Genomic DNA, 25,957 nt, shown 5'->3' with positions numbered 1-25,957 from the left:
AGTGGGTTTTCCCTGTGAGGTACTAAGTAGCCCAAAAATTTAAGCAAAAATTGACCATTTATGGTTGTTAAAGGAATTTGAATAAAGACTCTATTTCTTTACTGTGCTTTTAGCATACGTCATATTCTTTTACACAGTGCTTTGTGAAAAATCCTTGTCTGATTCTTTTTTGCTTTTTAGGAGGCTGCATCTGTGGCATACCGAAGTTCCCAGACTAGGGTTCAAATTGGAGGTACAGGTGCTGGTCTACACCATAGCCACAGCAATGCAAGCTCTGAGCCACATCAGTATCCATGAGGATGCGGGTTTGATCTCTGGCCTCCCTCAGTGGGTTGGGGATCCTCATGGATATTAGTTGGATTTGATTCTGCTGGGCCACAGTGGGAACTCCTCCCTAATAGATTCTTAAAGCCACGTACTAACTTGTTTTAAACAGCATCCTCTGAAAACTTGCTTCAGTGGCTAGAGTGAAAGTCTGTTATGTTTGATGATTTTTCTTGCCTTTTTTAATGGGATTATATATTTTTTTCTTGGAATAGTTTTTAATGTGGTATTGATTTAAAGGGTTTCAACCTAAATGTTTTTATTGTTTTTTTAAAAACATATACTTCTTAACATTGATATTTCTCTCCATAGAGACTTGGCATTCGTACAACATGGCAGACATCGACAAGTAAGTGGCAAATAATTGGTTCTTTTTTCAGAGATTTAGCATTACTTTGTACTGTGTGATGTAGTTAATAGCAGTACTAATTATGTATTATGTAAAGGTGTGATAATGACTAATGTTTAGTACCTACTATTTTAAAAATTGGATACAGTGTATCCAAGACAAAATATAGTATACATAATCACTGTCATAAATATAGTAAACCATTTGTCAGTATTTATTCTTAGGAAAGTGCTGAGCACAATAATGAGTCATAAATATTTGGGGAATTCATTTTTACAATTTCTCAAAGATTTTACTACTTACCTTGTAAAATATCATACATATAAGATAAAACGTATGTACAATGTATGTAGAGTTTAAAAAAATAACAGGACACTTGTGTACAAGGTTTTAAAAATGGAACATTACTGCTAGAAGCCATGTGTGCCCCTTCTCAGTTGCATCCTCCATTCCTCTACAGAGGTGTCAGTACACTCTGGGCTTTTGTCTAATTCACTTCTTTGTTTTTCTTTAGAGTTTTACCTCCTACTTATTCTTAATCAGTGCTTAGTTTTGAATAGTGGTCACAAACTTAGCTGTGTTAAGGGAAAAAAAGCAGTGTTATCAATATTAGTTGAAGGATGTAAGGTAGGAAAATAAAAAGCAAAAGAGACTGTCTGGATCATGGTCTGACTTCAGCTTTCCTTGGGGGGGGGGGGTTGGGGCTGCCTTTTTTTTTTTTTTTGGCCATGCTGGTGGCATGTGGAAGTTCCCAGGCCAGGGATTGAACATTAGACCTGTGCCATAGCAGTGACGGTGCCAGATCCTTAACCTGCTGGGCTACCAGGGAACTCCTGCTTTCCTGAGTCTTTATAAGGGCATATTTTGGAGAAGTCACTGGGCAAGGTCGTGCATCCTGGGAACACTGGTTTATTGAAGTTGGCATCTGGCAGGGCCTAGTGTGGATGGATGTCTTGCAGAAGTGTGGTCAGGGAGAATGGGATAAGCTACCCTATTTGTTGGTGTTTGTAATTTCACAGTAGCCTGCCAACTCAGAGGAATAGGTGAAAGAGACATATCAGGGTGGAGGGGTTAAGATGCGCTATCCCAAGCTGTGGGCAGCAGAACATGGAGGTGGGAGGGCAGGAAACTTTATCACAAGGGCAACACATTTAAGTACTAGTAAGAATCTGGCCATCCCTCCCATGCATACTTTCTTCAGCATAAAGGGTGGCAGCAGATGTTTTAGTGGTAATGGCTCACAGAGTGATTGTCTCCTGAATCACGCTGCTCCAGTGTGGATCTCTTAACGTTGGTTACACATTTGTCGTTGTGGATTAATTTTATTATCTTCCTGGGGTTTCCTTTTGTTTATTCTCTTTGTGTTTGCTGTTTGCTATATCCTATGTTGTTTTCTTTCTTTCTTTTCTTTCTTTCTTTCTTTCTTTCTTTTCTTTCTTTCTTTCGATTCTTTGGTTTAGTACTTTCTTGGAAGAGTACAAAGGGGGTAAATTATTTTGAGATGCCATGACTAAAAATGACTTTTTTTACCCTTGTGCTTGCTAGTTTGGGTGTAGAATTGTAATTTGGAAATCATTTTTCTTCAGAATTTTGAAGGCATTTCTCTTCTAGTGTTGCTGTGTTGAAGTTCAAAGTTATAATTCTTGATCATTTGTAAGTGACACTTTTATAAAAAAACATCTATTTCTGGAAGCTCTTCTGCCTTCAGAGTTCAGAAATTTTTACATTGGAGGGTCTTTTTTTTGTATCTCTTCTGTTAGGCGTAGGGTGGTGGATCCTTTCAGTCTGACAACTTGATAGCTCTAGGGAATATTCTTGACTTTGTTGATTCTCTTATTCCCGATTTCTGTTTCCAGAGCTTCTGTTATGTTATGTTGGACTGGTTCTTCTAATTACCTTTTGTCATAGTTTCCATCTTTGTCTCTTTGCTCTTCTTTTTGGGCAAAGCTGAAGAAACTTTTACCTTTCAACTCCTGTATTGCATTTCTAAATCTCTATTATTTTAGCTTTCAAGCATTCCTTTGCTCTCTGTTCCTATTTTTATAGCATCTTTTTCTTATTTCATCAATTGTAATATCTTTTCTCTCTCTGTTCTTTCCCTTGTATAGTCTGGTCTTAAATTTTTCTTTCCTCTATTTTGGACTCAATGTAGGAGGCTTCCTTCAACTAGGAGGTAATACTTAGTTGTCTGCTCATTAGGATTGTTTGGGGAGGAATACATAGTTGAATGGCGTTTTTTTTGTTTGTTTGTTTGTTTTTTAAGTTAATGGAGGATTTCAGTGTTGGAGGGATGGGCTTGTCAATTTAGAATTTACTGTGGGCTCATCAGGGTGGGCATTTGTTGTGAGAATCCCCAGTGTCAAGAATGGTATTTTCTGAGCTGGTCAGATTCCCCAGTAAAGAGTGTTTGGATAAAGATCTGGGTTCCAGTGTTTTGGGAGTTAACTTGGGAGAAGGCAGCTAGGGAGGGTGTCTGCCTTTAGCTTTCTAGTGTGTACACTGTCCTGTGGTCCTCAAATCTAAGGCCTCATTTTCCTTTCTAGAGAAGAAATTGTTAACACTTCTGCTAGAATGAGGGGAGAGGATCTAAGGATTTAACTGTTGATCAATTTTTGTTTGGTCCTCCGTATTTTATCCACCTTCATCCCAAGCCCTTAGTTGTAGAACTGTCCTTTTTAAGATTCTGTGTTTTAGGCTGGTTCTCAGCTTTACCAATGCTAACTTACATTTCACTTCTCAGTGAAGTTGCTGCTCTTGTTTCCTTGTCCTTCAGTGTTTATTTAAAAACCCCTTTATCATACGTTTATGGGGATTTTGGAAGGATTAAGATCAGATGGAGTATATGCAGCCTGCCTTCTAGCCCTCATTTTGTCTTGAACTTAAAAGAATAAATGGGTTGTGAAAGTGTGATTCTGCTCTATTCCTCCTACTGCATTATTTACTATTGGAACAAGGGTAGAAGAGGAAGATCCTTGTTCTTTAAAGCAGGAGTCAGCAAACTATCTGTAAAGGACCTGATCATAAGCATTTGAGGCATTTTGGACAATGTGGTCTCTGTTCAGCCCTGCTATTATAGTCTTAAAGAAGCCGTAGACAGTAAATAAATTAATGCGGCTATGTCCCAATAAACCTTTATCTACAAAAATAGTTATGAGCTGTATTTGGCTAGGTGACATAGTTTGTAGAATCCTGTTTTAAAGCTTTAAGTTTTTTTTTTTTTTTTTGTCTTTTGTCCTTTTAGGGCCGCACTCTTGGCATATGGAGGTTCCCAGGCTAGGGGTCTAATTGGAGCTGTTGCTGCTGGCCTATGCCAGAGACACAGCAACATGAGATCCGAGCTGAGTCTGCAACCTACATCACAGCTCACGGCAATGCCGGATCCTTAACCCACTGAGCAAGTCCAGGGATCCAACCTGCAACCTCATGGACACTAGTCAGATTTGTTAAGCACTGAGCCATGATGGGAACTCCAAAACTTTAAGATTTAGATGTTCAACAAATGATTGAAGTGATACTGGAGGAAGAGCTATTCCATATTACCTTTAGTTATAGACCCTTAATTCTTAAGTGTATTTATCCTTTTTCGTGATTTTTTTAAAATGATTTTTATTTTTTCCATTGTAGTTGGTTTGCAGTGTTCTGAGAGTTTTCTACAGCAGAGTGACCCAGTCACTCACACACACACACATTTATACTTAGTAAAAGATATTGCCAACATAATCTGCATTGTTTCTGATGTGAAGGCTGGTTGTTTTTTTTCCTTAGTTGAGAGAAACAAATTTTTCTACCGGATACAGTTGACCTTTTCTGTACTTGTTCCTTTGTGAAAATTAGATAGTTTTTGTTCCTAAATGAAAAGTAATTTTTCAAATATTGTTTCTAGATATGAAAGGAATTAATTTTCTAAACCAAATATTAAAATGTAAAATTACACAAGGAATTAAATGATGATCTATATATTGACTTAGATATACTAATTTCCCATTTTAATGTGATTGAAATCCAGTGTTCAAAAACTAGATTTTTAAGATGAAGGGGGAGGAATATTATTACTTTTTACCTTCTCTTTCAATGGTGCCGTCCTCTTGTCTTTACTCTAAGCATGAAGTTGAGTCAGGTTTTCTTCAGTCTTCTTTCCCATCTCCACTATGAAGTGAAGAAAAAGGTAGAAAGTCCAAAGATAGTAAGTACAGGCTGATAAGAGTTGTTTAACAGGATCCCTCAGTTTTTCCAGGTACCTTTATTTATTCTTAGCTGGTGATTTACATTCTAGGATGCCTCTGGTCCAACATGGCTGCTGAAGCTCTAGCCATCATATCCCTGTTAAGGCCTCTAGCTGTTTACTATCCCATTAAAGAGGCTATATATGTGTGTGTGTGTGTATAAGTTCTACACTACTACTTTTTATCTCACTGCCAAAATACAGTTCTATAGCCACATCTAGCTAAAAGGTAGGCTGGGATATGTAGACTTTTTTTAGTTTGGTGTGTTACTATCTCATATAAAATCAGAATGCTGTTACTAGAAAGACTGAAATCAATAGATAGTAGGTGGAAAACACATACTTCCTGACATTACATTCTCGGAGTCAAAATCTCTCAAACCACATATTTAAAACTTGAAATATAAACTTTATATTTGACCATATGCTTTTAAATGAAATCTTAAGTACTTCCAGTTTGTACTTGTTTTACATAAGAAGTTAGAAGGAAAACTGAATTACCTTTTGGATTTCTTATTTCATATTTTTGAAAGAGTCATATTAACCTAGAAAATGAAGTTTTTTTGTAATTTTTTTTTTTTTGTAATTGGTGCATTTGAACCTTGGTGTAATACTATGATATTATAGCAAAGAACAGTCTGAACTTGATCAAGATTTGGATGATGTTGAAGAAGTAGAAGAAGAAGAAACTGGTGAAGAAACAAAAATCAAAGGTATTATTTTAAATTTCTTCAGGAGCCAGTGATAGCTGACACATGTCTTGTAGAGAGTAGTAATAAATGCTGTTCTCATTTTGGATACTTGTCTACTTTACCAACTGGCCTATACCTGCAGGAACAGTTTTATGTGTGAATGTATGTTTGGGGTGGGGAGGGTGAGGGAGGGAAGAAAAAAAGGAGGGGAAGAGGGAGATGGAGTGGTAGTAAGGAATGAAGGTGTGGATATAGTGACCCATCAGAAGTCACTGTGTATGTACCCTCTACTGCTGGAGTGACATGGCATCATTTGTTAACAACTGCCTGTGAGTTTTGTCTGAATTTAGAAATGTTACAGGTAGGGGTTGTTTTTAGTGGTGCTTCTTCTAAACAAACAACACTTAGACTTGAAAATATGTGCTGTGTATGTCGGTCTTTTTTAATCCATTCCAACCAATCAAAAAGACACATTAAATGTAGACAGAACCATTCAAAATTTTCTTTAGTAAATTATTTTTAAAGGGGGCATTAATGGTGATGGGGAATCAATGCTGCTTTAGGGTACCTTGTAGATTGGGGCCAAGAATATCAAGGTACTGGATGACTTAACTTCTGATTTTTAAGCCAGAATGAGGTTAATTGTGGAAAGAATACTGAACTTGCACCTTCAGCTTTCATCTTGCAGTGTTTTCTTAGAAGATACAGGACTGTATCTTTAGTCACCAATATTGATATTTCTAAAAGCATGTAGGTCGTCACAACTATGCATCGTCTAATAGTCAAATTACTATTAGAAGTAAATTGGCCTTTAAAAATACAATTGGGGAAATTAATGACAGTTTTTGTAATGCCTGTGTTGTTGAGGAAGATAAGATAGCACAATAATTTCTAGCTTATTTTTGGACTGAGAATAATTTTTAGATGCCAGTAATAACCAAATTTTGTTTGGCTTTAGTTATACCCTTTGGCAATCTCAACTTTTCTATTCAGATACAAGTACATTATACAAAGAAACATTCAGGTCGTTTTGTTTGACCATCTTTCTCCCAGGCTAGAAACTGTCACTGTATTTGCAGTTTTCTTATATGTGTTGTCTGCCTTCAAAGGGTTATCAAGGATCATAGATAGGCATCTGGATGAAGCCTTAAGCTTCCCAAAACACAAGGTGGGTAAAACACAAGATAGTGGGAAGAGAGGATGTTGTTCATTGTAGTTACGAGAAATGGTGTGCATTAAAACATCATTAGAAATCTGAACTTTTCCTGTTTGGATTCCTAGAGTGAATTTTCTTTAGCTGGTTGCCTCTGTACTCATACCAGTGATTTGTGGGCTAATCAGGAAAACTTCATGATTGGGTTGTCCTATTGAAATAGCATAATACATTTTCATAAAATCCTTCTTTTGATGCCCTTTTTTTTTTAAAGCGCGTCAGCTGACTGTTCAGATGATGCAAAATCCTCAGATTCTTGCAGCCCTTCAAGAAAGACTTGATGGTCTGGTAGAAACACCAACAGGATACATTGAAAGGTACAAGTTCTTTTTCATAGTCCTTATTTATCTTTCTGTAATCAACATTGCAGGTGTATCTGTTTTTAAGGCCATCTAGGACTATGTATGTCACAGTTGAAAGCAAATGTTCATTAGTATCTAGGACTATTGGGAGTTTAAAATTTTGCTAAGTAGCAATTCGGAGCTGGTCTTAAAGTTTGTTTTTGTTCATTTCTGTAGGAATTAATACTGATCTTAATCATTTCTGAGATTTGCTTAGAGATTTGTTAGAAATGCACAGAATTGGAAGAAACACAGAGTTCTTATTTCATTGGTGATATAAATCATTAGTAATAGCCCAAATATCTTATTCTGCTTATAATTTTTTATGCAACTTTATGATTTTAAGATCTATCCACATTGCTCTCTATATGTATCTCTATAGTCAGTAGTTTTCTAGCTTCTGTGTGTTGCTTGGTTTTCTGTGATGCGTCCATCATGCTTTATTGTATGCCTTTCCTTTGACGGACACATGGATTGTGTCCAGACTCCATCCACACAAACTCCATTGTGATGGTCGTTCTTGTTCATGTCCTCTTAAGAAACCATAAGGACTTCTTTGTGATGTGTCCTTAGCAGTAGATTTGAAAGTTATGGGGTATGCACATCTTAAGTACTTTGAGGTGCTTTCTGCAATAGTTGTGTTGAGTATGTGAAGGATGCTTTACCCTTGTGTCCTTGCCAATAATTGGCATCATTCAGCTTTATATTTTTTCTATCTTTACCAGTCTAAGATATGCAGGCTCATTTTGTTTTATTTATACTTTCTGATTTCTAATGAGTTTAGAGCTTCTTTTCATGATGATTGTAAGCCTTTTAGATTGCTTATTTGTACCCATTTGCCCGTTCACATTTTGTGGTTTGCTGTCTTTTTCTTGTTTTGTAGGAGTTCTTAGTATTCTAGGTTTTAATCCCTTATAGTTTTAGACTTTGTAAATAATCTCTTGGGTCATTTCTATTTGTCTATAGTGCCCTCCATTAAACAAATCCTTAATTTTTAAGTAGTTAAATTTTTCGACCTATAGTTTGTTCTTTTGAAGATGTCAGTCCTAGTTCCTTCTACATTTCCTATTGACTAGTTTTACCTTGCACCTTTAGATCTTTAATCCCTATAGAGATCACCTTTGTATTTTGTATTAAATAGGCCTCCAGTTCCCGTTTCTTTCCTTCTTTTTTGATGAGCTAGATTCATTCTTTCCCCATTTATTTGCGTTAACACATTTATTACATACCAGATTCTTCATGAACACCTTTGTCACTGAGCAGCACTCTTCTTTGGTCTTTTTGTCTTTTCTCTTTTTGTCATTGACCTACTTAATAGCTTTACATAATATGTCAATATCTGGTGGAGTGAGTTGCTTTCTCCTACTGCCTCTCACCCACTATGGAACACACTCTTAAGGTTGACCTTACCATCTGTAGCCCTGTGTCCCACATATGGTTGAGAGTAAGTTTATCAGAGTTCACTTGAAAAAAATAAAATACTAACAAAAAACCCCCAAACCTAAAATTTTGATAGGAATTCCAATTTTTTTTGGCATTAAATTGTCTCATTTGTATCTTTGTGTTTATTCAGATCATATTCTGTGTCTTTTCTTACAAAGATTTCTTCTTGAATAATTCTTCTGTATTTCTGTTGCTGTTGTGAATAGTATTTTTTTACTGTATTTTCTGGTTGGCTGTTTTTGATAAAGGAGTGCTATTTATTATTATTATTTCTTTTTTAGGGCTGCATATGGAGCTTCCCAGGCTAGCGGTCTGATTGGCGGTACAGCTGCCAGCCTATGCCACAGCCACAGTAACGCCAGATCCGAGCTGCGAGTTGTGACTACAACTCATGGCAATGTCAGGTCCTTAACCCACTGAGTAAGGCCATGAATCGAACCTGCAACCTCATGGTTCCTAGTCAGATTTGTTTCTGCTGCGCCATAATGGGAACTCCTGATTATTATTTTTTTAAGTTGATCTTCTGTCCAAAAACCTTGCCATACTTATTATATATAGTAATTTGTAACTTTTTTTTCCTCCCATAGTCCAAAGGATCTTATCTACAAATAAGGACAGTTTTATATCTCTACTCCTGCACACCACATGTTTATTTTTCTTTCTAATACTGACCAGGATTTCGGTGCTATGTTAAGCATTAGCATTAAAAGTGGGCATCTTTGTCTCATTTCTTATCTTAACCAGGAATGAATATATAATTTTTTATTAATTTGGTATCTGATTTTTATGATCTTTTTTCCTTTATCAATAGTCTTGACTTTTTCATTTAATCTATTAAGTATATATTTTAAATACATACTTTTTAAAATCTTTGGAAATGTGTTGAGTAGTTTTATTTAGGGACCTTATTCATTAGTGAGAAGAACTTGTGTGTGCATATACATGTTTGTGTGTTTATATATGTATGTGCAATAAAAAAAAACTTCAGGGATAATAACTCTATCCTCCGGTGTTAGATTTGAGATTTCAACTGCCTAGAAATGAACAGAGCTGCATTTACTTTTTCCTGTTTTCTGGACCAAATTGTATAAGATAGAAAATCCTTGAACAATTGGTAGAACTCCTCAAAAAATTGACTTGGGCTTTTGGGATTTGGGGACTAGAGGTCCTGGGGAATTTATCTTTTTTCTTTAAACATACTAATTGACCTCTTCAGGTTTTCTTGTGCCAATTGTGGAGTTTTATATTTTCCTAAAAATGTATGAATTTTATCTGGGTTTTAGATAGATTGGTGTATAATTCATATTTTTAAAAATCTGATTTTTCCCTTTCATATTCTGTGTTTTACATCTTTTTTTTTGTCTTTTTTTTGTTGTTGTTTTTGTTGCTATTTCTTGGGCTGCTCCCGCGGCATATGGAGGTTCCGAGGCTAGGGGTTGAATCGGAGCTGTAGCCACCGGCCTACGCCAGAGCCACAGCAATGCAGGATCCGAGCCGCGTCTGCAACCTACACCACAGCTCACGGCAACGCCGGATGGTTAACCCACTGAGCAAGGCCAGGGATGGAACCCACAACCTCATGGTTCCTAGTCGGATTCGTTAACCACTGCGCCACGACAGGAACTCCGTGTTTTACATCTTCATTACTTTTGCCTGTTGTCTCAATCTTTTTTTTGTCTCAAATGTTTTTAGAGCAGCCCTTGATTTTCCATTTGCATTTTTTTTTTGTTATTGTTGCTCTTTTTTCTGACTTTAGTGTTACTTTATTTGGGTTCAGTCTGTTCCTCTTTCCACTTTCTTAATTGAATGCTTAGTTTATTTAATTAAAAAATTAATCTATATGTTTTATGGCCAAAATACTCTGTTTTTCTAAATTTTATATGAATGTTAAGTGTGAAAATCTAGATGCTGAAATCAGTAGCTCAGGCAAATTAATTTGTATTTCAGATTCTCTTTATCTCTACTTAATGGTTAACTGCTTAATCTAACAGTTTCTGGGAAGGATCTTCATTATCTTTCTCTTCTTGTATGTCAGTTGTGGATTGTATCATAAATTCTGTTTTGTCTCATACTTAGTTGTTCCAGCTTTCTTTTGGTTTTTATTTATCTGGCATGACTTTCCATCCTTGCATCTTAAACTAGTATGATTGTTTGCTTCTTTATTAGTAATTTCAAACCCTTTACATGTCTTAGAAGTGGTGTTGTTTTTGAACCTAATTGCTGTTCTCTTTTCTTATTTTTTTATTTATGGTACTTTTTTCTCCTTTTTCTGTTTTCCATTGAGTAGATCAAGTTGTCTTCTGCTAGTTTCAAAGTTAATGCCTTCTGTTTTTTGTTATTATGGTAAAGTGGCTCATTACCTAATACCTAATTTTATTTATCTCCACTGGTCTCTTAAATTTACCAATAATATACTTCCTCTGGGCCTTTTTTTTTTCCCATCAAGGCAACAGTAAAATTTACCAAGATTATTTTTGACTCACCTATACCTTATTGCCTGGATTTTTTTTTTTTTTTACTTCCTCAAAATTATTTTTCATCAATATAGTGATCTGTGGCATACTTCCTGAAGCCTCAAATACCTTATACAATTTTTATTTTGCCTTCATATCTGAAATAGTTTGACTAAAAAATCTAAGTTTAAAGTTCTTAAGTATCTTAAAAAGTCAGTTAATTTTTTTCTTGTATACAGTGTTCTCTGTGAAGCCTCATGTCACTCTGACTCCTTTTCCTTTGCAGGTTACTTGCTTTTTCATTGAATATCTCTAGAATTTTCTTTTATCTTTGATAGTCATGAATCTCACTAATAGGTCTATTGGTTTGAGCAAAGATTTTTATATTGCTTTAACTCTGAAAAACTTATCATCCGTATTTCTTCAGATATCCATTTCTCTTCTCTTTTTCAGCTGTTGTTACATTTGTCATCTGTGTCTCCATATCTCATAGCTTTTCTTTTTTTTTTTGATCTTTTCTAGGGCTGCTCCTCTGGCATATGGAGGTTCCCAGGCTAGGGTTCGAAGTGGAGCTGTTGCTGCAGGCCCGCACCTGAGCCACAGCAATGCAGGATCCGAGCCTCGTCTGCGACCTACACCACAGCTCACAGCAACACCGGATTCTTAACCCACTGAGCAAGGCCAGGGATTGAACCCGTAACCTCATGGTTCCTAGTTGGATTCATTAACCACTGCACCATGACGGGAACTCCTCTCATAGCTTTTATATCTGTCTTTTCTTCTGCCTTTCTGGAGAGCTTTTCAACCTCATGGATTTTTCTCTTCAGTTGAAGCTGTCTTCTATCCTGTTCATCCTATTTGTTGGTAATTTTAGTTACTGTATTTTTCATACTTAATAATATTCCCACCTTGTTTTAGATTTCTTGGTCTTGTTTCATAGTATCCCTTTAGTACTTTCCTTCATCTCTTTAAATTTATTTACATGCCTGTTGAAATTTCTTAGTCTTTCTAATAATGCTTCAGATGTTAAATATTAGTACTCCTCAAGTGCCCAGTTATTTTGGCCTTATAGTTCAGGCACACTATTAGTTACTCCCATAATGAGTATTGAGGGAAGAGTGAAAATTAGACTTTGGTTTCTGACAGTCTAAGGGCATTTAAAGAGAAAGGACATGGAAGAGCTCCAGTCACTTGTGACTTAAAGTTGACTGACAGTTCCAGGCAGTTTTCTTGGCTTTTAGGAAGGAGGCATTTTGGTTGTAATCCATTGTTCCTGGATTGGAGTGAGTAGAAGAGTGAGTGCTCACTGGCTCTGAGGCAGTCCAGCTTTTATCAACTCCTCATGTTATCCTGGGAACAATGGCACTGGGCTCTGTGAAGGGTGAAGGTGACAGGCAGTGAGTGTTGAAGTCTGCAGGTTTTCTTGCAGAAAGCTTTCTTCCAACTCGTCCTCACCCTGGTTACCCCCTACCCCATTTCTGCCTTGCTCACTCTGCTTGTACCAATTAAAGACAGCCTTAGCCCTCAGTTTTAATCAGAAGCCGCTCATGGGGTTGTGAATGTGAAATAATAGTTGTTTCCTTCTTGGTTCTAAAGTGTCTAAAGCATTGTGGGTTTTTTGTTTTGTTTTGTTTTGTTTTTTTAGATGTGGAGTTGGGGGAGGCTGATTGACCAAGCTTGTTGATCACCTTGACAGAACATTTTATTTTTAATTATGAGAAATAAAAGTTGATATTTTAGGGTTTTTTGTTTTTGTTTTGTTTGTTTACTTCTGATACCTTAACTAAAATAGCGGTTAAGTAAGAGAATTATTTAATTTACAATAATCTATCTGGTAGGAAGTTCTAACCTGGATTTAGGATCTGTTGTACAGTTTCTCTGAATTTAGAGATCTTGAGTGTGAAATACTTTCTGGGTGGTAGAGGGATTTATAAGTTTAATTATTTTTTGAGGGGCTCATAAACTAGGTGTGTATAACCTGAGTAACCATGGTGAATTGTATATGAATTATATCTCAGTAAAGTTGTTATTTGAAAAATCCACATCCTTTATAAAACATTACATATTTATTTAATGTAGTTTCAAATTCCAAATTAAACACATAGACTAAAATAGAAAATAGTGATGTTGGATACCATTCCTTTTCCCTAATAGGAAAAGATACACAGTTGACCCCTAGAACAACAAAGGAGTTAATCTGCATATAAGTTCTAGTCAGCCCTTGTATCTTCACTTCCTCTGCATCCATGGATTCAACCAACCAAAGACTGTGCAGTACTGTATATTTATTATTGAAAAATATCTGCATATAGGTGAACTTGTGTAGTCCAAACCTGTGTTGTTCAAGGGTCACCTATACATATTTTAAAAATTAACTCAGGGGGTTCCCGCTGTGGCACAAAGGGATTGGCAGTCTCTGGAGCACTGGGACACAGGCTCAATTCCTGGCCTAGCACAGTATATTAAAAATCCAGCATAGGTTGCAACTGTAGCTCATATCTGATCCCTGGCCTGAGAACTCCGTATGCCATGGAGGTGGCTAAAAAAGAAAAAAAAATTTTTTTAATTTAGTTTGTCATTGTTATTCTTAGAGTTAGGATAATTAGTCTGTGACTTTTTAACTAGACTGCATTTTACACCTAAGATGCCAGCACTGACAAGTCCAGTGCTAAACTTGATTACAGTGGAAGATTTAGGGTTGGTGATAGGATTTACAATTTCTTTTTTCTTTTTTTGTTTTTTAGGGCCATACTTGTGGCATATGGAAGTTCCCAGGCTAGGGGTCGAATTGGAGCTGCAACTGCCAGCCTACACCAGCCATAGCAGCACTGGATCCGAACTGCATCTGTGACCTACACCATAGTTCATGGCAATGCTAGATCTTTTAACCCACTGAGTGAGGCCGGGGATTGAACTCTCATCCTCATGGATCCTAGGTGGGTTTGTTTCTGCTGAGCTACAGCAGAAGCTCAATGATTTGTAATTTCTTACCAATTTATTGTACTTGGTTTAATTTCCACCTTTGAAACATTTTATGGTCAGGACAGGTCTGTGTATTTATATCTCTTGAATTTCCTTTTGCTTCATATAGGAAACCTATCACTCACTAACTTTTATGTTTCAGTATGATAAAAGAAATGTGACTTGTGTTTTACTGTGATGCTGTATAACTGGTGCTTTCTAACCTTTCAGCTTGCCTAGGGTAGTAAAAAGACGAGTGAATGCTCTCAAAAACCTTCAAGTTAAATGTGCACAGATAGAAGCCAAATTCTATGAGGAAGTTCATGATCTTGAACGAAAATATGCTGTTCTCTATCAGCCTCTATTTGATAAGGTAATGCTTTCTCATACTTTATCTAAAATTTAAGAAGATACGGTGTTCCTGCTGTGGTACAGCAGGTTAAATATCCAGGTTAAATATCCAGTGTTGAAGTAGCTATGGTGTAGGCCAGCAGCTGCAGTTTGGATAGTGATTCTTGGCCTGGGAACTTCCATATGCCATAGGTGCAGCCAAAAAAAAATTCAAGAATATAATAAAGCTTTGTAAATGTAAACAAACTTTTTTCATTACATCTCTCAACAAAATGACTATTAGAGGTATTTAGAAGGACTGTCAATAACAGCAGTTCAAGTTGTGGTATACATTAATTAAATCTATAAGCATTCTTAGAGTTCCCACCATGGTGCAGTGGGTTGGGGTGGCTTGGGTCACTGCCGAGGCGCAGGTTCAATCTCCAGCCCGGCTTAGTGGGATAAAGGATCTAGCATTGTTTCAGCTGTGGCTCAGATTCAGTCCCTGGCCTGGGAACTTATATATGCTGTGGGTGTGGCCTTAAAAAAAAAAATGAACATTTTGAATGAGAAATAGCCAGTTTTAGCTCGTATGCCAGTGTTTTTATGCATTTTTTTTTTCTAATGATTTTAGCGATTTGAGATCATTAATGCCATTTATGAACCTACGGAAGAAGAATGTGAATGGAAACCAGATGAGGAAGATGAAATTTCGGTTGGTACTAACTTTAATTTAGTGTGTTTTTATATCTTGGAAGTATTTTCTTTATCGTAAGATGGTTAGTGAGTGCAGATGAGCCACTGTTAAGATCACCACCATCTATGCCCAAATTCTCTTTTTCCTTGCATTTTTATAGTAAAGTTCACAGGCATATAAACTTTGCCTTTGAACTTCATAATGACATACCAGAGGATCATTCCCATCTGTCATGTGGAAACAGAGGCTTCTAAGTGACCTACCCAAAACTTAGAGATGGCAGAACTGTGACACAGATCCAGTGCTCTGTTATATATGGCCTGTTTCTCCAGCATTGATATTTTAATGCTGTTTTTTTAAGAGAATAGAATATTTAAGAACACCGAGGGAGTGAGGCAGTGGACAAGTCTTATATTTCATTTGCTTTTCCTGTTTACTCTGCTTAAGTCTTTTTTTTTTTTTTTTTCCCATGAAGCTAAAACTTTTCCCTATAGCTCATGGTCCTAGTGACTTTCTTTTTGGAGTATGATGGTAGAAGTATTTATATAGAAGTAAGGTTTAGGGTGTTCCCTTGTGATGTAGTGGGTTAAGGATCCAGTGTTGTCACTGCAATGCTCGGGTCACTTCTGTGGCATGCTAAGGAGTAAAGTTTGGTATGGATAATAGCAGTGTTTGCACAATTAGACTCAACTTCTTTGGCTAAAAGTTAAAATTAGTTATTAAGGGTTTGTTGGTTTCTGAACTTTATCAATGCCTGTATGTTAAGGGCATGTAAAAAATCTTTCAAGATGTCTAATGTAGGTATTCATTACTGAATGCTCTATTTTATTAAGGAGGAGCTAAAAGAAAAGGCCAAGATTGAAGATGAGAAAAAAGATGAAGAAAAAGAAGACCCCAAGGGAATTCCTGAATTTTGGTTGACTGTTTTTAAGAATGTTGACTTGCTCAGTGATATGGTTCAGGTAATTCTACTCATAAAAACACAAGTTTACCTCGAAGGGTAAAACCTTTGAAATTTAAATGGCTGTGATGACTAGTCTCTTTATTGTAGACTTTTATAGAATGATTGCTTTCTTCTGAAAGAACTCTTACTGGTAGAAGGAAAATTGCAGCTTTGATTAATGTAACCAGATAAATTATAATTCCATTTTCAAAAATTAGATAATGAAACAGTCCCTTTGGTAATTGCTTATTATTGTCTGATGCTTTCTCATACAGCCTGTGCCTTCTATATGGAGTATGGAGGGAAGTGTTTCATTTGTCCTACCCCGGAGACTTTTAGTCTGAAACAGCTATTCCAAGGGACATTTGCATTTTAAAAGAGTACTGTAAACATCTTTAACTCTTGAACAGTTGTCACTTTCTCTGGGAAACCAACACTGATGTCACCTTCTGGGAAAATTTGCTTCTTTAATCTGAAGTAATCAGTATTACTATCTGCATTGTAATACTTATTGCCTTGTGATTGTAGGAAGGTAATCTCAAGGAAGAGAAACTATCTCAAAATGATAACTGCTTATTACATTTTTTCTTTAGCAAAGTAGGAAAGGAACATGAAGTAGCTGGGAAAGGCAGCAATTATGATTGGGAAACATTTTAAAGCAAACATCTAAATTTTACTTAGACTTAGTTTTGAACTTTTCAGGCTTTCAGTCTGTAATGATGTAGTTCTCTGTTGAGTCACCTTTTTTATAGCTGATAGAGGTAGAAGTAGGTAGAACTAAGTAAACTAGCTTCGGTATAAGGCACAACCTGGAGAGTAAGTCTTAGGGTTGGTAATTGTATACAAAACTTAACGTGAAATGTCTCAGCTAAGACTTACTGTACTTATAATAACAATATTATAATATATATTATGTATATTATAATGACTATTATAGCAATAATATTCTATTCTAAAAACAGAAAACTAGGCTTTAAATGCCATTTATATACTCATTTTAATTTTTTTTTTCATTTGAAGGAACATGATGAACCTATTCTGAAGCACTTGAAGGATATTAAAGTGAAATTCTCAGATGCTGGTCAGCCTATGGTAAAAAGAATTTTGAAATATTTTCAATTTCATAGCATTAGATGTTTATAGATAAGATAAATGGAACTTTCTAAAGAGAGGTGACATTCAAGGGTTAGACATGGGATTGAGAAGAAATCAAAACTGATACTTGATACTTTGATGATGGGGGGCATGCCTGCAGCATATGGAAGTTCCCAGACTAGGGGTTGAATCAGAGCTGCAGCTTCTGGCCTGTACCACAGCCACAGCAATGCCAGATTCAAGCTGAGCTCTGTCTGTGACCTATACCACAGTTCACAGCAATACCAGGTCCTTAACCCAGTGATCAAGGATGGGGATCGAACCTGCATCTTCATGGATGGTAGTTGGTTTTGTTTCTGCTGAGCCCACAAGGGGAACTCCCTGATGATTGATACTTGTAATTATTGGTAGGAAAGAAATGTTTGGGTGTCGATAATTGTGATGCAATGTTTATTCCTTTTCCTCTCTCTGAACATAAACTATTTTTGAAATATAGTCAGTGTTTTATCATGGATTAAAAATGTATTAAAGATAATAGCAAAAGAACTTGAATAAGAAAATACTCGGAGTTCCCATCGTAGCACAGTGGTTAACGAATCTGACTAGGAACCATGAGGTTGCGGGTTCAATCCCTGCCCTTACTCAGTAGGTTAACGATCCGGCGTTGCCGTGAGCTGTGGTGTAGGTTGCAGATGAGGTTCGGATCCCGCGTTGCTGTGGCTCTGGTGTAGGCCGGTGGCTACAGCTCCGATTCGACCCCTAGCCTGGGAACCTCCATATGCCGTGGGAGCGGCCCAAGAAATGGCAAAAAGACAAAAAAAAAAAGAAAAGAAAATACTTATTCTGTACTAAAAGGCATGTGTCTAGGAATTAAATAAAATAGAAGATGTTAGAGGGCTCCCGGTTCTCCATTATGAAAGATTAGCTAATAGCTTCTCCCCAAAACTGTCAATATTATGTAAAGCATGAGTAAAGATTCTATAGCCTGTAGATTCTTATGCTACCTATGATCAAGTTGAGCTTTTTCTCTGTCAAGCTCAGATTCTAGTCTGAGATTTAAAGTCTTCTCTAGAGATGGAGGGAGGAAGGGGGGACTTGGTCAGTTTTTTAAGCTGTACCTAAAATATTTCATAAATGTGTTACTAAATTGCAGCATAAGCTGAATTAATTTTCACATTATTTTGTGCCACATTTTGCTTTTAACACAATTTGGGATTATTTTTTTCCTTTCTCAGAGTAGGAAAAACATTTTTATCACTTAAAGTTATGTTTATAAAAATCACAGATTAAGCTTTACTTACTAATGCATTGAAATTTATCATATAGGAATTTAATTACTATTTATGCTTTTTTCTTTTAAGAGTTTTGTCTTAGAATTTCACTTTGAACCCAATGAATATTTCACAAACGAAGTGTTGACAAAGACGTATAGGATGAGGTCAGAACCTGATGATTCTGATCCCTTTTCTTTTGATGGACCAGAAATTATGGGTTGTACAGGGTAAGTTTAATTTTACTACTTTAACAGAATATTGTATCTTTTTAATTTTACTTATGATTTGTGATATTTGGTATTTTCTAGTGTAACTGCTTGTTACACACATACATACAAGTTTATCTCCAAACATTTCAGTACAATGTTTTCTGAGAAGAGCTTATGCAGTTTTCTAGAATTCTCTATAGACTATTACAGATATTTTCCCAAAGGAGTGCATGCTTAAATTTACTATTTTGAGTTTGCGTTAATTGTAAATATGTTTATTGAAAAAAAATGTTTAGAAATAACAGTTATCTTCTTTGTACTGCTATAGAAAGCACTTAAATCAATTTTCCCCTCTAAAATTTGAAATTAAATATTTGATTAGAACAATTTCAGCTCTTCTAGCAATTGAAAGTAATGTGTTAATTGTGATAGGTAATTTTTCCCTTTTGTTTTGGCAGGTGCCAGATAGATTGGAAAAAAGGGAAGAATGTCACTTTGAAAACCATTAAGAAGAAGCAGAAACACAAGGGACGCGGAACTGTTCGTACTGTGACCAAAACAGTTTCCAATGACTCTTTCTTTAATTTTTTTGCCCCTCCTGAAGGTAAATAGTATTTTACTTTGGGTATTTATGGTTGTTTGATTAAAAGCTTTAAGTTTTTATTCATTCGAATTTCTCTTCTCTGTTTTGCAGTTCCTGAGAGTGGAGATCTGGTAAGCTGGATTGTTACTTATTTGTTGTATTGTTTACTACATATGCAGTCAAAAGACTGGTTCATAAGTGTTGGGAGTGGGATAGTTGCCACTAGCACTTTGTTGTGAGGCTTGTAGTGCATGGAGGAAGGACTTTATGTGTCTGAAAATTTATTCCATTAAAAAAATTCTGGAGTTCCCATCATGGCACAGTGGTTAACAAATCCAACTAGGAACTGTGAGGTTGCGGGTTCAATCCCTGCCCTTGCTCAGTGTGTTAAGGATCCAGCGTTGCCGTGAGCTGTGGTGTAGGTTGCGGACGCGGACGCCACTCAGATCCCGTGTTGCTGTGGCTCTGGCTAGGCTAGTGGCTACAGCTCCAATTAGACCCCTAGCCTGGGAACCTCCATATGCCGAGGGAGCAGCCCTAGAAATGGCGTAAAGACAAAAAAAAAAATTGTGTGTCCACTGAGAAATGATGAAAGGCTAAAGATTTTCCTTTGTCTTCAGACTGGCAAATACTTTGTCAGGGATTCAAATGTTCAGTTTTCAAAATAGTTTTCTTCCTTGTTGAAACTATAATATATTAAGTCATTTATTTATACAGTACTATACTAAACTCTAGCCACATTCTGGTTAGGATTCTTTTTGTGGTTATTATTCCAGGGGAAATTTGGTTTTTATATGTGCTTGGCAAATAGCTTAGAATAAGGAACAACCTTAAAGAAGAAAGCTACACAGGCAGGGTAGGCTAGATATGTTTTGAATTTGGTTTAAGTCTTTCACCAAATAATGATGATAGTAGCAAAACAGTCTTGAACAGTTACAGATAAAATACCCCTGCCTGTGATTAGACCTCTTTCCTTCAAAGTCTGTTCCCCTCACTGTTTTATTGTTATTAGAGTGGATTATGTTGATGAATCAGAATACACATTCAGAAATTCACAGAATATTTACTCATTGTTTAGTATTACAGAACTTAAATGAGATAATTTTAATTTTTTTTTTTCCTTTTTCTGCTGCATCTGTGGTGTATGGAGGTTCCTGGGCCAGAGATCAAGTCCAGGCTGCGGCTGTGACTTAAGCCACAGCTGTGGCAACTCTGGATCATTAACCCGCTGTGTCACAGTGGGAATGCTGAGATAATTTTAATTTTGAATAGTGTTAGCAGCATTTCTGGACTGTACTTTGCCATTAAATAGAAATCCTAGGCTGACTTAACCTTTATCAGTAGGACTACATCTCACTTGGCATTACATAGCTGCTTGGATCTTGTCTTTGAGGAAGTGTGAAGTGATCCTGTGTTCTTTTTTTATGTCATGTATGCATGATGTTGTTTATAAAAGCCTGAGATTCTTTCTTATTGTTCCATTTGGTGTTTTCAGTAATGATTTTAAAAAGAAAATTAGTCATAAAACAAAGTTGTTTTTGTATCTTTTAAGCTAGAAAAAACTAAATGTTAACCAGTTCTAGCTTTTATTTCACACAATTTCTCAAGTAAGTACACTGGCCTGCTAACTTATTTTCTTCATGTCAAAAGCCTATAAGCCTTGGGTATATGTAGATGACATTTGTTCATGAACATGTAAGCTAATTTTAAAAGTTTAAAGTTAAAAATGAAGTTGAAAATTTCTGCATGTTATTTAAACCCAATAGTCCCACATATACCAAATTAAATAACTAAGCTGGGTTTTGTGTTGTTTTTACGTGTGTGTAAGCTTTTATTTTTCCTTAACAGGATGATGATGCTGAAGCCATCCTTGCTGCAGATTTTGAAATTGGTCACTTTTTACGTGAGCGTATAATCCCTAGATCAGTGTTATACTTTACCGGAGAAGCTATTGAAGATGATGATGATGATGTGAGTGAGTCTGAGTCATGCAGTGAAGTCATTTTGGTGAGGGTATATAGTCAGTGTAGGTGAGAGTTTTAATGAATGGATGCAGTTTTTATAAAGATACAATAATTCAAAATTAAGCTGATTACATAACTTTCCTGAATTGTCTTAAAGAGGCCCTCCTAGGATTTGGGGGTTCATTTATTATAGTTTTTGTTTTCCTCCTAGTAGGAAGGCTACTCTGAAATAGTAAAACTTTACTATGTTGGGTTAGTGTTGTAAATCCAGTACATGTCTTTGACCAAACAAAACAACCTAGGACATTTTTCAGATAAAAATCTTCATTAGGAAGCATGGAATCTTTATTCATAGGAATAGTAAGTAACGATTAAGGTAAAAATTAGGCTGCTGTCAAATGTTTTGAATATTTTTGTTGTTAAATGGCCATCATTCAAATAGGCTTCAGGTCTTTTATGTGTGATGCGTTCCACAAAGTACAGGCAAGTAGTATTACCGACATAGTTATCTGATCACACTTCATTGAAGATTATACTGAGTTCTTAAAATTGTTAGGTTTAGATAATGGCACTGAGCTTAGTGATTCCTACAGGTATTGTCCTTGTTTTAATTTATCAGTCACCTTCGGGATGATAGCTAAATGCAGCTTTCAGATGTTTGTTAGCGTCATTCAAATGTCGTTCTTTTTTTCCCTTTTTTAGTATGATGAAGAAGGTGAAGAAGCGGATGAGGTAATGTTTACCAAATGAGCAAATAATTCTCTGTTTAACACATTGAGAAGCAAATTGAGTGATATGTATTCCTTTGCTATAATCATTAATTCTGTGATACGGGATAAAAACGTTTTTGAAGAAAAAATATGATTTTAGAATTCTACAGCCAAAAACAATGTATGTATGAGGTTTCAATAAATAAATTGCACAACTCAGAACTTTTTTTTATTTCAAATAATTCTGTTCTGCTGCAGGGTTATCAGCTCTTTGAAGAAGTCAAAAGCTGCAGTAAACTTTTTCAACGTTGGCTGCAGTAAATCTTTTCAATAAAACCTGTCTGGATGTCTCAAGTTGTGTTGGGAAATTTTTCATATTAGAAGCTTTCAAATTAAATTGCATTGTCTCCAAACTCTGTAATCATGAAAATCTGTTGACTTATAGAGTAACTTGTATTAAATTCTCCCTACATTATGAGCCATTTCTTCCTACTATGTACCTACTTCATGGATGCATTTTGAACTTTAATATAGGAAGGGGAAGAAGAAGGAGATGAGGAAAATGATCCAGACTATGACCCAAAGGTGAGCAAATTAGTGCTGTTTTCTATTAAATTTAAGGCAGGTTAAATATGAGTTGGTGATTCTGAATATAAAGTTAAATATAAAATTTATTTTTGTCTGTTAAAAGTCTTTAATAAATCTCTCCTCACTGGCATTTCAACAGTACATGTAATTTCAGTGCACCTTTCCTAAGAAACTTTTATTTTGGATTCTGACAAATTTTTAAGAGCTTCAGGCTAAATAACCCTAGGATTCTATTTTAATGACACATTATCTTGGACACTTTCTTTTGTAAAAAAAAAAAAAAAAAAGGTGTTTTTTTAAGAGGAATTTTTAATTAGATATTGTGTTCTTAGGTTGTTTTCTCCCCAAAGGAAAGCTTATAAACAAAGTTTAGTTTTTAAATCATCTGAATGCCAGCATGCTCAGGGATAGGGAAGCAGAGTTCCTGTTGTGGCTCAACAGAAATAAATCCGAGTAGTATCCATGAGGTCGCAGGTTCGATCCCTGGCCTTGCTCATTGGGTTAAGGATCCAGCGTTGCTGTAGCTGTTGGTGTAGGCCAGCCACTACAGCTCCGATTAGACCCCTACCCTGGGAACCTCCAAATGCCACGAGTGTGGCCCTAAAAAAAACACACACACAGACACAAAAAAAGGAATGGGGAGCAATATTATTGTTAGGGTTTCCCAATCACCTTTTTTCTCCATATCTGAAGAGTCCCAGTCTCTTAATCCTGGGAAGTTGTCACGTCAGGGTTAGGAAAGGCCTTTATCTCCCACAAAATTCCTTTAGTATGTTACGTGGCTTTATCTGAAACTTCTGGTTTCTCTTTACATATTCATTCATTTGCTTATGCTGTAAAATATCCAGAAGATACCTAGTAAGCAGATAAGAGAAGGTAGTTAAAAAATCAAATATCCTAACAGGTATGAATTGGCCTTAACTGCTAAATTATGAGTGGAATTTTTTTTTTCTTTTTAGGGCCATACATGTGGCATATGGGAATTGCTGGGCTAGGGATCAAATTAGAGCTGCAGCTGGAGCCTACATCACAGCCAAAGCAATGCTGGATCCTTAACCCACTGAGTGAGTCTAGGGATCGAACTTTCATCCTCATGGATACTAGTTGGGTTTGTTACCACTGAGCCACAGTGGGAACTCCCAGTATTTTTGAATAACTGATCTATTAAAAGGCAAAAATATTTGGTAATAGGACAACATATATTGCTTGGCTATTTTATTTGGAGATTATGGCTTAATGTGTAATGTGTTTGATTTTATGGAATTCGTTTTACAGTGTAAAATTTCAGGGAGTTTCATTTTAGCATTTTCCTGACTTGGTAATGGTTGAATTTATAATTTACCATCATTCCTATATCATTTCTTCAATTTGCCAGAAATTTTGACATAACAGTGAGATAATGTGATAATTAAGATAGTTAATTATTATTGAAAAATTAACTGAAGCAGGTAGAAACAGATAGATTGACTTCTTGTTTTCCTTTAACAGAAGGATCAAAACCCAGCAGAGTGCAAGCAGCAGTGAAGCAGGATGTATGTGGCCTTGAGGATAAACCTGCACTGTAATAGCCTAAACACAACTATTATTTACTTACAGCCTTATGTTTTTGTAGATTGAGAAGTTTTTTTTTTTTTAAAGGAAAGGAACTGATATTTTAAAAGACCGATTTGTTCTACTTAGCATTTTAACTAATTTTTCTGCCAGATATATTGAACGCACAAATTCTCTCATGCATGTTCAGTCATTGCTACATAGTTTGGTTCTGCTTGGAGTAAGTACACATGTAATTACTAGATTACAGTTATGAACATGAACAGAACTGTGAAATGAAACAGATTTTTTTGTTTGCTGATTTCTTTCCTGAAGAACCAAAGTATTTTTTTCAGCTGATGGTTGAATGGGTTTAAGTTTGCTTGCACTAGCCAGTGCCTTTCATTGCTTTGTTACAGAAATAGAGTGACATACCAAGACAATTAATTATTTAAGAAACAAACCTTGTCAAAACAAGTATATGGTTAAGAATTTCCAGTAAGACCACACCTGATAACTTAGATTGTTAATCAGTTTTTGTATTTCAGGTGAGATAGCTACTATAAAAGACACCTTATTAACTCATAGTATGGTTATTGGTTACCACAGGGAAGTGAATAAAACTTAGTATTTTCTGAAGTAAAGCCTCATTATTTTAACTGTACTTTTAAATTTAACTTCTATTAACTAAGAATCTTTTCTTTGTGGTAGGGTCTACCTTCTGCTTCCCTGGAAAGGATGAATTTACATCATTTGACAAGCCTATTTCAAGTTTTTTGTTTGTTTGTTTGCTTGTTTTTGTTTTTACAGCCTAAAATAAAAATGTCAAATATAATTTTAGTTCTCAGAAGATAATGTCTTAATTTTGTACTAATTCAGGTAGCACAGGCCTAGCTTGAATTAAGTTATGTACCCAGTTTGCCATATTATTGAAGAAAAAGGTTTCCAACTTTGAAAGAGGTACTACATCTACTAATAAAGTGTGAAAAAAAAAGAGAGAATCTTAAATGATTTAATGTTTTTAATAAAAATTAAAAAGGTTAAATTTCATTTCCTTTGGTTATAACCATAGAGAAGGTCCCAGGCCTTCTACAATGAATTTCTAAATCTTAGAGCTTAAAGTACGAATATGTCATTTACTTACCCATGCCTTTTACTTTACTATGTATTAAAATGGGTAGTACTGTTTACTTAACTACCTCACACATGTGTTAAGGCATATTAAGTTAAATTTTATGAAATGTTTCTCAATTTCATTAAAAGCTCAAAAATTTGGACTTATTTGTACCACAAGTATGTGATATTCAGCATTTTATTTATGCCAAGGTTTGATAATTAAACTGGAAAACAAAGGTTACATACCTTTATTCTGGATCTGTTCCAGCAACACTTGCAGATCTTTGTGTAGCTCCTATTTCAGTAGAAGTGGATTCATGAACAACAACTGTTTCACAGAAGTCCAAGGATTTTCTTTCCAGCTATTTTAATTATGACCATATTAAATACTACAGACATTATGGGACTAAGACCATTTTTAGCAGGGGGAAATGCCATTAATTAGAACTATAGAGCCACATTTAAAATACCTCAGGCTAATTACTGTTACTTTTGGGGATGAACTTTTGACTGTGAGGGTGGACTAACTAATTGTAGTTTTAGGAAGACCTAGAGTTCCTGCTCTTAATGAAATTACATTGGGTTAATTTTTAGAGGTGTACAGCTTAAGGTCTTGGAATATAAAAGTATATAGTACTATCCATTTTTTTATTTGTATAGTACTATCCATTCCTCTCCTGAGATTTTAACTTACTACTGGAAATCCTTAACCAATTGCAGTAGTTTGTAGGGAAAAAATGTCATGAGAATATCTCTTTTTCCTCTTTACTTTCAAAATGATTTTGGCTGTTTTGATTAGACATTCTTGCTGGCTTTTGTTTTTGTACCCATAGCTCATCTGAACACAGCTTTTTATGAACTTAAAAATTTTAATCTAAAGATAGAATCCCATTTTTGATCAACTTTAAAAAAGTAGCAGA

The 25,957-nt window shown here is 35.7% G+C and overlaps 1 protein-coding gene across 4 annotated transcripts in view; it reads left to right on the top strand.

Moving 5' to 3' along the window:
- The window catches only part of NAP1L1 (nucleosome assembly protein 1 like 1), a 33,230-nt gene extending 8,308 nt beyond the window's left edge, over nt 1–24,922 (top strand). Inside the window, exons 2-16 of one of the 4 annotated variants that reach the window (XM_047787224.1) lie at nt 637–673; nt 5,523–5,608; nt 7,015–7,117; nt 14,230–14,371; nt 14,963–15,043; nt 15,859–15,987; nt 16,989–17,060; nt 18,425–18,564; nt 19,005–19,150; nt 19,241–19,260; nt 20,978–21,100; nt 21,796–21,825; nt 22,338–22,388; nt 23,880–23,923; nt 24,633–24,922. In XM_047787224.1, coding sequence (XP_047643180.1) covers nt 657–673; nt 5,523–5,608; nt 7,015–7,117; nt 14,230–14,371; nt 14,963–15,043; nt 15,859–15,987; nt 16,989–17,060; nt 18,425–18,564; nt 19,005–19,150; nt 19,241–19,260; nt 20,978–21,100; nt 21,796–21,825; nt 22,338–22,388; nt 23,880–23,915 — 1,176 coding nt within the window. In that variant the 5' untranslated portion in view covers nt 637–656 and the 3' untranslated portion in view covers nt 23,916–23,923; nt 24,633–24,922. Of the gene's footprint in view, nt 1–636; nt 674–5,522; nt 5,609–7,014; nt 7,118–14,229; nt 14,372–14,962; nt 15,044–15,858; nt 15,988–16,988; nt 17,061–18,424; nt 18,565–19,004; nt 19,151–19,240; nt 19,261–20,977; nt 21,101–21,795; nt 21,826–22,061; nt 22,158–22,337; nt 22,389–23,879; nt 23,953–24,632 lie in introns of those variants that run through there. The other 3 variants (XM_047787223.1, XM_047787226.1, XM_047787225.1) reach the window with 3 other exon arrangements.
- The last annotated feature ends 1,035 nt before the right edge of the window (nt 24,923–25,957 follow it).

The sequence above is a fragment of the Phacochoerus africanus genome, chromosome 7 (assembly GCF_016906955.1).
Source record: "Phacochoerus africanus isolate WHEZ1 chromosome 7, ROS_Pafr_v1, whole genome shotgun sequence".
NCBI classification, from domain to species: Eukaryota; Metazoa; Chordata; class Mammalia; order Artiodactyla; family Suidae; genus Phacochoerus; species Phacochoerus africanus.
This window is presented reverse-complemented; position numbering and strand designations above follow the sequence as displayed.